At 40.4% G+C, this 13,511-nt stretch overlaps 1 protein-coding gene across 2 annotated transcripts; it reads left to right on the top strand.

The window, feature by feature from the left end:
• The first annotated feature begins 2,153 nt into the window (after nucleotides 1-2,153).
• Nucleotides 2,154-6,098, top strand: LOC145430453 (transmembrane protein 100). 2 transcript variants are annotated; one of them, XM_080305615.1, is made up of 2 exons: nucleotides 2,154-2,272; nucleotides 2,475-6,098. In XM_080305615.1, the coding sequence occupies exon 2, from the start codon at nucleotides 2,685-2,687 to the stop codon at nucleotides 3,150-3,152; it is 468 nt and encodes a 155-aa protein (XP_080161741.1). In that variant the 5' UTR covers nucleotides 2,154-2,272; nucleotides 2,475-2,684; the 3' UTR covers nucleotides 3,153-6,098. The 2 variants fall into 2 exon arrangements, with proteins under 2 accessions (XP_080161741.1, XP_080161740.1); XM_080305614.1 differs by having other exon boundaries at nucleotides 2,175-2,272; nucleotides 2,454-6,098.
• The last annotated feature ends 7,413 nt before the right edge of the window (nucleotides 6,099-13,511 follow it).

The following is a 13,511-nucleotide window of genomic DNA, read 5'->3' as shown; positions in this document are numbered from 1 at the left end:
TACACTGTTACATCTTTAAGAAAATGTTTTGAAATTGTGGTGCACAGTTCAGAATAAATGTTTTTCAAAAACCATTGCATCTTTTTAGTAAATGTTTATTTCCAAAAGAAATTTATAGAAGTTCAGAACAGTAAAATTCCCGCTTTTTAGAATGAATTAGAAGATAACTCTTACGTAGTTAAACTAAAATACTCTTTGAGAGTTAATATATAAACTCTTAACACCAAGTGTTAAATTATCAACTCCAGACAGATTTGGTGTTTAACACTAAATCAGAGTTAACGTACCAACTCTCCAAAAAGAGTTAAATTAACACTCTCTGGTGTGGACCCATATAGACACTTTAACAGTGTTGAAATCAAATCCGACAGTGTTAATTTGGACATGCTGGATTTGCTGTGTGGTTTCTTCTTTCTGGCGCAGAGAGAAAAGCCGATCAGCTGATCATTGATCAGTTTCGTGATTGAATTAGCAACTTTCTAGCTGAAGAGGAACGGGACAAATCGTGTTCCTTTTCACCTCAACTTTAAAGTTCGACCTCCTCGGCTGTAATTGGTCCAGCCCAGAGTCGATCATGACCAACTGGCCAAGCCACCACCATTCATTTGTACCGTTAAAAAAAGAAAAGAAATAAAACCCCATCGGCCCTTAAAAATGAAAAATCACGAGCGGCCCAGCAGGCAAATGCCGGGTATGCCCAATGGCCAATCCAGCCCTGGCTACAGGTGTTACAGGAGTGATACATCTCCTGCTGTCAGGCCTGCAGGTATCAGGCTGTTGTTCTCCTTTATCTCATAGTGGACAGAAATTATTTTTTGGAGTCGCACAAATAATTTGTGTGGCATCAAATTTGATGCAGAACAGCTGATTCTGTAAATAGTTTTAAATTTTTATTTAAAAAAACGCCTTGGCTGCATTTTTAGGTAAACAGCAGCAAAAAACTTTGTTGTTTGCATAACTCAGTTACTTTTTTGAAGAAGTAACTATATAATTAATTGCCCAAAATTGGTCATTATATACTGTATTTTGCGGACAGAGAGTTACAGGACTCGCTCCCAGACCACAGACTCATACTCATAATACAAGTCAGAGCTTTATTAAAAAAGAAATTTAAAAAAAAGAAAGAAAGTCGTGTTTTCAAAATTGGAGTTCAAGTTATGAACAAGATTTTTAAAAATTTTCATTGTAAGTGGGCTAAAGCACTTAATTAAAAGTAGTCTAACATAAATGTAAATGCTGTAATTTGATTATTTTAATAAACCATGTAACTTGGATGGATTTGATGCTGGCGTGACGACAGTGCACACGTCTGCTGTTGCTCACAGTGGTCCAAGGAATCGCTCAGTGAGTTTGTGCGTTCGCTCAGACACATGAAAAATTAGAGGGAACATTGCTCCTGTGTCCTACTGTCATTTTCTGAACAGCATAAGAGATACATGCTGGAGAAATGTGACACAAACATGACCATAACCATCATGCTTTTGTGCAAAAAATGTCTTCACTTCAATTCTGAATTATGATTAGCTGTTTAAAAAAAAATACAAATTTGGGTGCTGTTCAATCTTTACTAATTACATGTCTTGCTTCTCTGTGACCTTCATGGGTTTGATTAAAACTATTAAAAACTGAATTATCTCAGTTTTAGCAGTCCCGCTTTTCTTGCTGAAAAGATGACATTTTGCAGATACAAGGTTTCTATCTCACTGTAATTATATTCCACTGTCACCCTTGGGGTGGGGATCTTGCACTGTCTTGTAACACAACTGGAGACACTGGAGATTTTCACATGACCCTGATAACATGTGTGACAGCAGCAGTGAAAATGAAGTCAGGGACAGAGCTGCGGGATGTGGTGTCATAGTATTCATGCCGATTACATTTGTTGGTCCGATTTCATTGTCAAGAAGCATCTTTTTCTCATTTCGGTATCAGTGTCATTTATATTCTGCCCATAATGAAAAAATGCAGTGCCTTTAAGGGGTATCTCAAATTCCATGTCACACTAAATAATGAATTAAGATCAGTGAATGAGACCGCTGAACGGTTAACCTCATCTCAGCCCCTCCTCCCTGAATCACTCTGCGAGTGGAGCCAATCAGATGCTTGCATCCCATTGACCGCGTCCCACAGGCTCCACCTCCTCTCCTCTGTCATTATATAATCCTATGAACATCGGCATCACAACACTGTGGTGCTGCTGCTGCTGCGAGCCGCTCAGGAGACAAGGCTGCACTGAAAACATTCACTCATTGATGGATACTGAAAATACCGGGTAAGTGCCTCCTCTCTGTGGCAGATCTGTCTCATCTGTTGGCTTTATTTTTCCCTTCTTCCATCCTTTTCCTGTGAATGTCTCCAGCCCTCTTGGAATGTTTGCTCAGTAGTTGTGTTTTCTTCTCTGTCTTGCCCTATTTTTTTCTTCTTTCCCCCCATCTCCTGCTTTCTATTTTCAGGTCTTCTCTCTGTGTCTCCAGTTGCAGGCACATGCTGGCGTTAAGTACTGAGAGCAACAACAACAAGACCAGTAGCAGCAACCTCTCTGTCATTGACAGCACTCGAAGCAGCTTCAGAGAAACCCCCTGTAGCATCATAAACGGCAGCAATCATCAAACGTACTCAAAGAGGACCCCCGCTGCCGACGGGCAGCTTTTCGCGCTTCGTCACTCAAGGACGGCAGCTCTGAGATGGGCTGCTCCTCAGGGCGCCAGCCCCCAGCCTCGGTCCTTCATCCAGACCTGGACTGCGGCAACAGCAGCGAGGCCAACAACTTGCCCCAGGACTCTGAGAACCAGGGTTTGAACGGCTGTGGCGAAGGAGGGGAGATGGAGGGAAGTGTCGGAAGGTGTTCGGCCAAACCTCCAGAGTCTCTCCCAACGCTGGAAAGGCTCGCCCAAGCTACAGGCGGGACAGAGAAGTCCTGGTACCGCTGCGTGTTCCCGTTCGGTGTGATATCTCTGGTGATCGGCATGGCAGGAACTGGGGTGACGTTTACCTTTAACACGTTGCTCCAGACCAAAGTAGTGTCCGTGGCGCTGCTGTGTGTCGGCGTCGTGATGTTGCTTGTGGCAGCAGTCTGCTGGAGGGCCCACAGACTGAGGAGGAGGAAAAAGAAAGAAGGTGGATTCTTCATTGCTGATCAGGGTACTTTGTGATGGAGGGCGTTGTTCAGGCTGATGTATTCCAGAGGGGACAGAGCAGTCGGAGTTGGACTTTTTGAATGAGAAGGGCAACTAAAAAAGAAAAAGACAAGAAGTTGTAGGGCCTGAACTTGAAAAGACTGAAAAAAGTTGGATGTCATTGTTAGTATTTCTGCCAGGTAAACTTTGTAACACCTTAAACTTTAGAAAACCTTCTAGCAAAGGAACCATCATCATGACCAGATACACAGGGTAGAATACACATTGCACACTCCATACAAGCCCTCCCTCTCCACTCTTCTGTTCAGTCCAGTAATGGATCCACCTGGATGAAAGCGGAGCCTAAAGCACATCACAGATCATTGCTCCAAGGCTGGCCTCGCTGTGCTGTGGAAATGCATGAGAGATAGGCACCTCAGGGATAGCTACAGTACTTAATACCTCTGAATCCCTCTGCTGCAGGTTACTGGATAAAAAGAAGTGTGATTGTGTGGGACAGGGGAGTTAACAGTGACCAGACAAGCCTTTCTGGATACGGTAGAGCAAGAGTATCAAACAAGCGATCTGATCTGACATATGTGGCCATGCGCATCAGTTCAACCCCCACCCATTCAATTAGTTTACAAAGAGACAACAATTTTTATTATTGGATTACTGAACGAGAACTGCACTTGTAAATGAAGCATGATTTCCCCTTGCCACAACAGAGCTGCCCTTTTGGCACGTACGCTCTGTCTCCAGCGGCTCCGGTTCGGCGACTCATTAGGTGAAAGGGCCAGGGAGTCAGTGAGGGGTCGCATCTGAGGAAGAGGCGAGAATTCATCCCAAAGCACGCTCATTATATGAAATTAAACAAGCAAAATAGCATAGTCAGCGTGTTCCTCATATCTCTCTCTCTGCATTCCATTCTGCTGTCACCAGTCCTAAATGCTTACTGCAATAAAGATTTGTTTCGGAGGGGCAAAAATTCCAGTTATGTCAGATCAATAGAAATCACTACGCCATAAAGTGCTAATCTTTTTGGAGGTGATCGTGTGGTCAAACCTGCATTCCGTCAGCACTTTCGGACTTATCATAGATCATAAGAAAGAAGGACGTAGCCAACCTGTGAACTTACATTTTTTTATCATGACCAGCAGGGGGTACCTGATCCTGTGACATAAAGAAGCCCAACTGTAGGGATAACTTCAAAGTTTAGTGTAAAACGCATGGACAACCGTGTGATTGATCCATGCAGAGGCCTTTGTTTTTCAGTCACATGTACACCTTGCTTGTGACGTGAGACTACGCCCACTGCTTATATATAGTCCATATTTTTACACTATGTCAAGGAATCGCATTACATGCATATCATACAAACTGGTGTATAACAGCTTCAGGCTCGCTGGCCCGATTCCTCTATTCCACGACTCCCGCTGAACCGAGCAAATTCGGCGCTGCTGGGCATTTAGGTGGTTGCGGTGAGGGGCAAATCAATTCTTTCCTTTATATACCTTCCATTCTTACACTCTCAAAGAAAGGGGGTTATACTGCTCTTCATATTAGCTACTAGATCCCCGAGGACAGGCTTAAACAAATTTACCTTGTTCCTCAGTGATAAGACGAGCCGCGCGGTGGTGTATGTCGCAAAGAACCTGTCCTGAACATTGTTCTTTTTTGGGGGGGGAAACATTTTCTGCTTTGACTAGATCACTCATTTCGCCAAAACAATAGCAAAAATCCTTCTCCGTCTTAGGGCCAAGCTGTAGCAGTAAGCTGAACACAATAGGTGTAGTAGTTCATGGTTCTGAGCAGCAGGAAGTGTGCAGAAAACCCAGCAGCTCTGTGTCGGCTGTAGCTGTTAATGTACTTAACTGAAAATTATCATCTCCAACTTTTGCATGGAGTTACTCGGAGCAGTACAAGTGTACAAGTGCATATGTGTACCATGTTGGTTGTGTGCACACTAAAGCTACAACTAATGATTTGTTGCCCCGCCCCCCCTCCCTCGTCTGCCTCCATCCCGCTCCGTGTCAACTGTCCAGTTTCGTGAGCTTATTTCACACCTGGCTTATAGAAGCGAAGATAATCCTGTAGAAGCATTCAGCTGTGTGCACGCATATCTGTTCCTATATCGAGTATTCTTCTGAGTTACATATCATAAATGCTGTAGGTACTAACTGAGAGTGTAGCCTCATTTCTGAATGTACCTCCAACAGTGAGTGTCTTACGAACATCCTTGTACAGAGTGTAAAGATTATTTATATTGTTTATGTACACTCTATTTTGAGTAAGACAGATTTAGAGACACAGTACAGTGCACATCTATTTGAGGCACTAGCCAACAGTTGGGGTTTTTTTTGGTTTCAGCTGGCGGTGTGGTTGTAGTGTTTTCAGCTATGTTGCAGTGATTGCAAACTGTGATTGTTTCATCCCAAGTAACCAACCCAGACAAGGATACATTTGTAATTAAAATCAAGCACATAATCAGTTACAACTTTTAAGATGGAGGGTTTTTTACGTTATGTAAAAAGATCTGATTTTAAATAAAAACGTTGTGTTTTTGGAATGAAACTATCCAGTTGCTTTACGTGGTTGTGGTCAATTTGCTTTGAGTTTACTGGCATGTCCAAGCTTTTCTCTGAGTGCCTTTTACTTGCTACATTAATATTTCTATGTATGGTACATTTAATGTAAGCTGTGCAGGCCTACCGGCACCAGTAATATAGTAGCCTAAAACAGACACGGAAATACGTGAAGTTTTTTTTATCAGTCGAGTTCAGTGTGTGTGAGTGCCGTGGTGTGCATGAAGTCAGACTTTGATATGGTTCCTTTATTTAAAGCAACAGAAATACCAAATATATTTATCAAGAATTCATATTTTTTGTCCTTCTGAAATATGTGTACCAGTGTACATTTTTCTTGTTTACTGTTAAGCTTCTAAAGCGCTGAATTAAATGCAAAGATTGATTTTGGAAACAAGCTCTGTGGCTGTTGTTTGTTTTTCACCAGATTGGGGAAATTGCTGCTGAATTGCTATTTGGTGTCATTAGTGGAGTCATTCACACAGCATTATGAGGGCGGCTGCAGCAGCTCGGGTTTTCCTCCTTACTGACCTTTGTACTCATTCTGGGGGACATACTATAAACCACAGATGCTACTAAGTTCAATGTCCAACTAAGTCTGCATTTTGTGTAAATTGACACTGACAAAAAGAACAAAAAAAAACAAGCCTTACAATGCACAGTCCAAAGACGGTTTGGGGTTTTCTTTTGCAATTCAGTTTTATTCATAAAGCACCAAATCACAACAACAATCGCCTCAAAACAATTTATACTGTGGGGTAAAAAAACTCTAAGGTAATAAGAGAAAACCCCAACAATCAGAACACTGAACACAGAGCCCTGTAAACAAGCACTTGGTGACAATGGGAAGGAAAAACTCCTTTTTAATAGGAAGAAACCTTCATCAGAACCAGGCTCAGAGAGGAACAGCCATTATTGCGACTGATTGGAGGTGAGTGGAGGGAGACTGGACAAACGACGCATTGTGAAAGTAAACCAAAGATCAATAACAACTAATGGTTAATTACAGAGTCGTAGAAAGACAGTGGGAAAGGGTGTGTAATGTAAAAACACACAATAAATGCTGTTCAATACTAAAAATGTCGGTATCAATCTGATACCAAGTAAATACTAGGCAATACAGACACTGATACATCAAATCTATAAAGGCAGCTTATATAGGGGAGAGTAGTGTGTCGTGACTTATGGGATGAATCACAATCAGTTTGCAAATTCTGAACATATTTTAATGACCACTAAATCAGTGATTTGTGCCTGCCTCTAAAGGACTTTGGGTCGACTTTGTCTTCAGTCTAAACGACCCAGCGAAAGAGAGTATATTTATCCCACACTGGCTTCTCTTCATTGGCCCCGTTTAAAATCCTCCTCCTTACAGACAAGGCCTTGAATAATCAGGCTCCATCTTATCTTTAAGACCTCATAGTACCGTGCCACCTCAATAGAGCACTTCGCTGTCAGACCGCGGGCTTACTTGTGATTCTCAATTTCCAATATTTAAAAGTAGAATCGGAGGCTTCCAGGTCCCTCTTATGTGGAACCAGCTGCCAGCTTGGATTCAGGGCTTAAGAATGAATTGTGTCTTCTGTGCCATAAGCTATAAATACAATATATGTCACAGTCAACACAAAAAGGTTCAGACATTTTTAATGTTTAAAGTTTTTCTGGGTTTTTTTTTTTTTTTTTGGTTTGTTTTTTTGGTCAGAGGGCCCGGTGGCGCCAGTGTCCGGCAGCCTCGCCTCTGTCAGTGCGCCCCAGGGTGGCTGTGGCTACAATGTAGCTTGCCATCACCAGTGTGTGAATGTGTGTGTGAATGGGTGGATGACTGGATATGTAAAGCGCTTTGGGGTCCTTAGGGACTAGTAAAGCGCTATATAAAATACAGGCCATTTACCATTTTTCATTTTCCTAAAATGGACTACATACCGAGCTTAGAGGATTGAAGCACATCTATTAATATCAGCAGTGGGATCATTACTATCAATATTTGGATTGATTCACCCACCTCCAACACTGTGCATTATGGAACATTGGCAGGCCTACTGGAGTGTAACTAAGGGAGGATTTCAGGGTCACCTCATCCAACCCATATGCTTTTTCAAAAACCAAAGTTTTAAGCTCAACATTAAAATTGTGTCTGTCTCCTGAATCCAAACTGAGAGCTGGTTCCACAGAAGAGGGGCCTGAAAGCTGAAGGCTGTGCCTCCCATTCTACTTTTAAGTATCCTAGAATAAGCCAGCAGTCTAACCCCATCAGTGCTCTGTTGGGGTGATGTGGTACTATGATGTCTTTCAGATATAATTGTGTTTGAATATTCAAGACCTTGTAGGTGAGGAAAATTCATTTTTGCTAGCTATTTTGAAGTTTCAGCTACAAGATTCAATTGAAGAAAACAATAATTAAAAATTTTCACCTGATGAAAACAAAGGGCATGACTGACGTGTCCCCAGAAGTAGGATACCAAAGGCTCCAGCTGATGTACCTTACAGATTGTTGAAACGTGGTGATTCCCTAAAACATAGAGAAACGCTACCAACTGGACTTAAACTCTCATTCGAAGTAAAACTCTAATTTTGCTGCAGTGTAATTAACCTGCCATTAATAATTAAAACTAGTTGACGTTTGTTCAGCTGCCATCAAGTCGTTTAGGGGTTAAGCATAACAGCTACCATGATTAAGTATGTATTTTGTTGCGCTAACTACCAATCAGTGCACATTTAGCTCTAAGCTGGCTATGTGCATGCTCATACAAAATGATCCCTATGAGCGCAACCTACTCTAGACGTTTCATCACAGGATGATGATAAAAGTCCAACATAAAAATGCAAGACTGTTGATGTCAAGACTGAAAATGAATGCTATAGGAAATCATTAATCTTGAGTTTTAGCACTTAGAGTGGTCAGATAACCAACAGATTATTATTTTAATTCCAAAAATAAATCCTGTTTATTTCTCTGCTGCACATTGGAGCTTTCAAACTTTAAACTGGATGCTTTAAAATAATAAAGGTTTCTGTCCCATAACCTGATAACGGAGACATGGAAATCCCTTTGCCAACAAATCAAAGTAAAATTAATTTCTTTGACTGAACAGTTACAGATGTAGCACCAGATTAGGACCAACTATGAAAACATTTCTATATTTTCTGCATCATCAACTGAATACATGCAAATTCCAGTGAAAATGTAATGCATAATTTGCACTGCTTGCATGATGTTATTAAGGTACAGATTAATAAAAGTTGCACATATAAAGTGTATCCTAACAGCAGAGAATCTATATTTAAATAATTTATTTAATATTTAAAACATGGAATCAGTAAAAAACTGGGACTTTTAGAATACTTCACCAGGTTACTGTTCAGCATAAGTTACCATGGTGACTTACCAGGTAAAAAAAGAACTACATAGCATGAGAAAAGCTGAATTTGAGCTCAAAATAGCTCACAAATCCATTATTCCCATTTCTTAGTACCCCTCCTTAGGTTTATCTTTTAGCTAAACTGAGCACTATCAAAAGCTTTATGTCATACTTTGCTCATTTTCTAATCATCCTTTTGAAAACAAATCAACAAAGCAGTGATAGAAAAGACAAAATTAACTGTTTAGAAAGAAACTGTGACTGGAAAGCAAAGCAGGCAAAAAAAAAGTGTAAGCAAGACGTTCTTGAAAAGAGATTACCAGAGACATAGAGGAGAGCCTTTAATGTATTCTTGAATACTACAAACAAAAAAATGCTGTCACTCAGGCAAGACCAATTATCCCTCACTTTTATTTTCAATGCTCCATCATGCCATCCTGTCCCATGTAACTCATTATAATGCGCCGCTTATTCATCACGCTAATCATCCAAAACTGTCAGAGGCTGAGCCCTCTATTGATTTTCGCCACTGAATCCGCGTTCATCGCCCATCCTTCCACCTTTGTGCGCGCAGCTGCTTTCTATGAGTATTCAAATGAGCACCCATCCTCAGTGCGCCCACGCTTTCTTCTCTCCTTCCTCCACCTCCTCCTCTCATCCGCCAGTCTACAAGGGATTGTGTCATTCCCTCTCCCTCTCCCGCTCGACTTGGATGGGGCTAAAAATAGACCGGGCTGATGTCGAAAGCAAAGGGAGACTGGGAGCGAGAGGGGTGGGCTGCTGCATGAGAGGGAAAGTGGCGAAGCAGTTCGATTCCATCGCCCAATTTACGCTGGAGTTAACAGCCAGTAGATGGACGCAGAACATTTTTAGACGGAGCGAAGATAACATAGTTACACTGCTTGTTTAAGAGCAAACTATAATAACAGCTTCTATTAAACATCATTTTTAGAAATGAGGTCAAATGTCCAGACTATGTAATTACGTTTTCATTTTAAATTACACATTCACTGCCCCACTTCATAACAATGATAAATGTGTAATGTGTAAACCTCTACACATTAAATTAAACAATTTAAAGGCAGAAACAGAAGAAGGAAAAGAAAAACATTTATATTGTGAGCATGCCCAGAAGGCACCCCAAAAATTTGGCTCATCTGGGCTAAAATTTGGGATGGCTCTTGGCAAGGTCTCACATTAATTCAGATGCTGTGCCCATAGCTTCATAAACTAAAATGTATACTAGGACTTTCCAAAACTGAGGGATTCTCTTAAAATTCATAATCAGAATTATATCAGCTGATTAAAAATCTAGATAAATGCTGAAAAATCTTATTTGGGCTCACTGGAAAAGATTAGAGACTTCTGACCTGATTCATTTGGGTTTGGCAGACTAGAATTTACAGCAGGCTTTCTGCAGGTAAGTCACTGTAAACATTAAAATGTCTCTATTTGTGTATTCATTGTGATGAATACATGAATGAACACCCACCCACCTAAACACACACACACACACACACACACACACACACACACACACACACACACACACACACACACAAAAATGACTTCCTGTGCAGCTGCCCAAAGCATTTTGTTGTTGTCTACTCTAACTGCTTCATCATCATTCTTAGCCTCAGCGGAGATGTATTTAAAAAAATCCTAATAACACACTAAAACTGAGTTGCTGATGTTATGTGAGTTTTAATAGTCTCATTGTGTTGAAAAAATTTATTAGAGCTGGTATTCACGGGCTAGAATTTGTATAAACTCTTCTCACACTGCATGATTCAGTGTCTGTGTCTGTAAGGTGACATAATACTTAGTTTCCCTTATTGATCCTAATTTTGTATAGATTCACTTTTTCTTTGTTCTTTGTAAATGTATTTTAAGAAGATTTTAGTGCAGTCAAACAAAATGCCCTGTTGAAACACATTTTTAATATACTTGATATAATTTTGAATTCTTTTATTCATGTGAATATAGTACTCATGTAGAATTCATTTCACTGTTTAGTAAAAATTTGTTTAAATGTTTAGTAATTGATATCAAATGAAAAAAGTTTTCGACCACAGCTTTATTTATGCGTTTTCAAAAAATTCAATTTCATTTTTCAGTTCAGTCTTATTTATTTAAAGCCGAGTCACAACAGTTGTCTCAAGGTGCTTTATATTGTAGAGCCGACAATAACACAGAGAAAACCCCAATAATCAGACTACCCCCTGTGAGCAAGCACTTGGCGATAGTGGGAAGGAAAAACGCCGTTTTAACAGGAAGAAACCACTGGGAGGACCAGACTAAAGGAGGGGCAACCATCTTACGCAACCAACAGCTGCCCAAAATAATACAATGTTCTCCTACGATGTGAGAACATCGTATTATTCACATGTATTCACACTAAATACATCCACACATGTATTCAATATGACATGATATTTTAAATGAAGCTTATGCACAAGTTCAATAAAGAAGATCTATAGCCTCACATTTGTCCACTCCCAGGGGCTGCTGGTCAAATCTAAGCTTTATTACTTCCACTTTCCCAAGCTGTCAAGTGGATTGTTAATATGGCTCCATTCTATTCCGCTGCAGTTGTTTGAAAGAATTCCTTTTTAAACTTTTAAACTTTTTTAAACGTCCATTTATTGTGCTTACAACGACCAACAATAACACACATGCACTAAAAACACTACCAAGAGCATAACATAATTTGGGCAAAGACAAATTAATCATACGTGTGCCATATATGAATAAAGCAAAGAAGTGCTCGGGACCTGGTAAAAACAGTCTGTAAACTTCATATTTTTATTTTTCACTCCAAATGAGTGCCCGACCCCCCAAAACTCACCAGAGATCAAGTCAGAAGTCGTTGTCCTGTAGACATCTATAGAACCAGCCACAACTATCGCCATCTGGTGCTGTTTAGATAGAATGCTGGTTTAAAGCAATTTTGGATTGGCTTCGTTTTTCGGCCCAGAAGCTATGTCTGTGTTTTGTACTGTCTATGGTTAGCGTTGACTGAAAACTTATCATTCAGCCCTCCAAATACAGTCACTTCTGGCTGTAAAAAACAAACATGGCGGTACTGAAAATGCTAATGCTGAAAGTAAAACATTTTAAAAAGCCAGTGGCAAACATCAAGCCCGTGTTTATATAAAGTTTAAACACTTTTTTTTAAGATAAAAAGTAAAATGTCCCTTTTGTTTACCAATTAAATCCAAGGTATAGAAATTATGTGACAAAATTGTGAAAAAGCAATAAAGAGACAGCTTTCTCATGTTTGCTCAGCAGCGGTTACTTAAATAAGTTCACCACTTCGGCACAACTTCCAGCTGCATTGGAGGAGACCACAAGAGTGAAGCTTCAGTAAATTAGCTCTAATCACCTTAAACATCTCTCCATACTTGCATGCTGATTGCTTCTTTCCGCTCACTCTCCCTGAACTGTTCCCCAGCTTCCCTCTTATCATTTTCTCTTCTGTGGTTACAGCTAACATCATCGACAAATCATCTCATTACCACGTTCCGTTAATTAGCCAACCTTAGATTCCTTCTGCGTGGTTGCTACTTGTTTATGGCAGGTCGAGCGTCAAAGGTTGCTAATTATCGCGGCATGAAGTTGCTTCCATGTTCTGGTCTGTTAGCGGCATCTCTCTTCCCTTCTGCCTACTAGCCTTCTGCTTCATCTTCAGTGTTCACTTTAGCTGCATGTTCACTACATTTAGAGAAGAACATGAAAATAGCATCCTGAAAATGATATGATTACACACAGAAGCCTAATGAACTTGGGCACAAGGTCAACTCTGAAAGATGGAGCTGAGGTTCATATGAGGGGTTGTGCATTTCTGAAGCTGAGAACACCTGGATCACATGACTTTGAGCAATGCAGAAAAAACAAAAAATAAAAATATTCTAAAGACTTCTGTAGCTTTGAATGCAAGTTTACATCACCGTCTGTGCAGATTTGGCATCTAAACCATTGTACATAAAATGTCATCATTATTTATTAAATATTCAACATCGTTTCTCAGTGGTTGACTATGCAGACGTCATTTACATGCATGGTGCTGGCCCAGGCTGATCTCTGCTTTGAATTTCAAAACATTATGCAGTTGCTACTGGTAGTTATGCACAAGGTATCCTTTTGGCAATGAGAGCCTCAACTTGTCATTTTTTGTGTGAAAGTAAATTAAAAATCAAATGAAAATAAAAAGCAAGTGAGGGAAACAAATGAAACCAAGTGCATAAAAAGGTCTGTAGTCTCCTAATACCATCGCCAGCCAATTTGGTCTTCTTATGTGGACGTATAGGTCTCTAAAAAGGGGGCTGTTTTCTCAGGGCTGACATTACTGTGGTCATCACCACATTGAGGTAACACATTTATGCATAAAGGTGAGGGGCAGCATCTGAGAAAATGGCATTTCATGACAGGTGAGAATGTTGACCATGCTT

This window comes from Astatotilapia calliptera, chromosome 8, assembly GCF_964374335.1.
Source record: "Astatotilapia calliptera chromosome 8, fAstCal68.1, whole genome shotgun sequence".
In the NCBI taxonomy this organism is placed as follows: domain Eukaryota; kingdom Metazoa; phylum Chordata; class Actinopteri; order Cichliformes; family Cichlidae; genus Astatotilapia; species Astatotilapia calliptera.
Note: the sequence above shows the minus strand (reverse complement) of the source record. Positions and strands in the feature narration are given on the sequence as shown.

What these genes read in the sequence shown, in the direction of transcription:
- LOC145430453 (XM_080305615.1), top strand. Translation starts at nt 2,685, where the DNA reads ATGGGCTGCTCCTCAGGGCGCCAGCCCCCAGCCTCGGTCCTTCATCCA.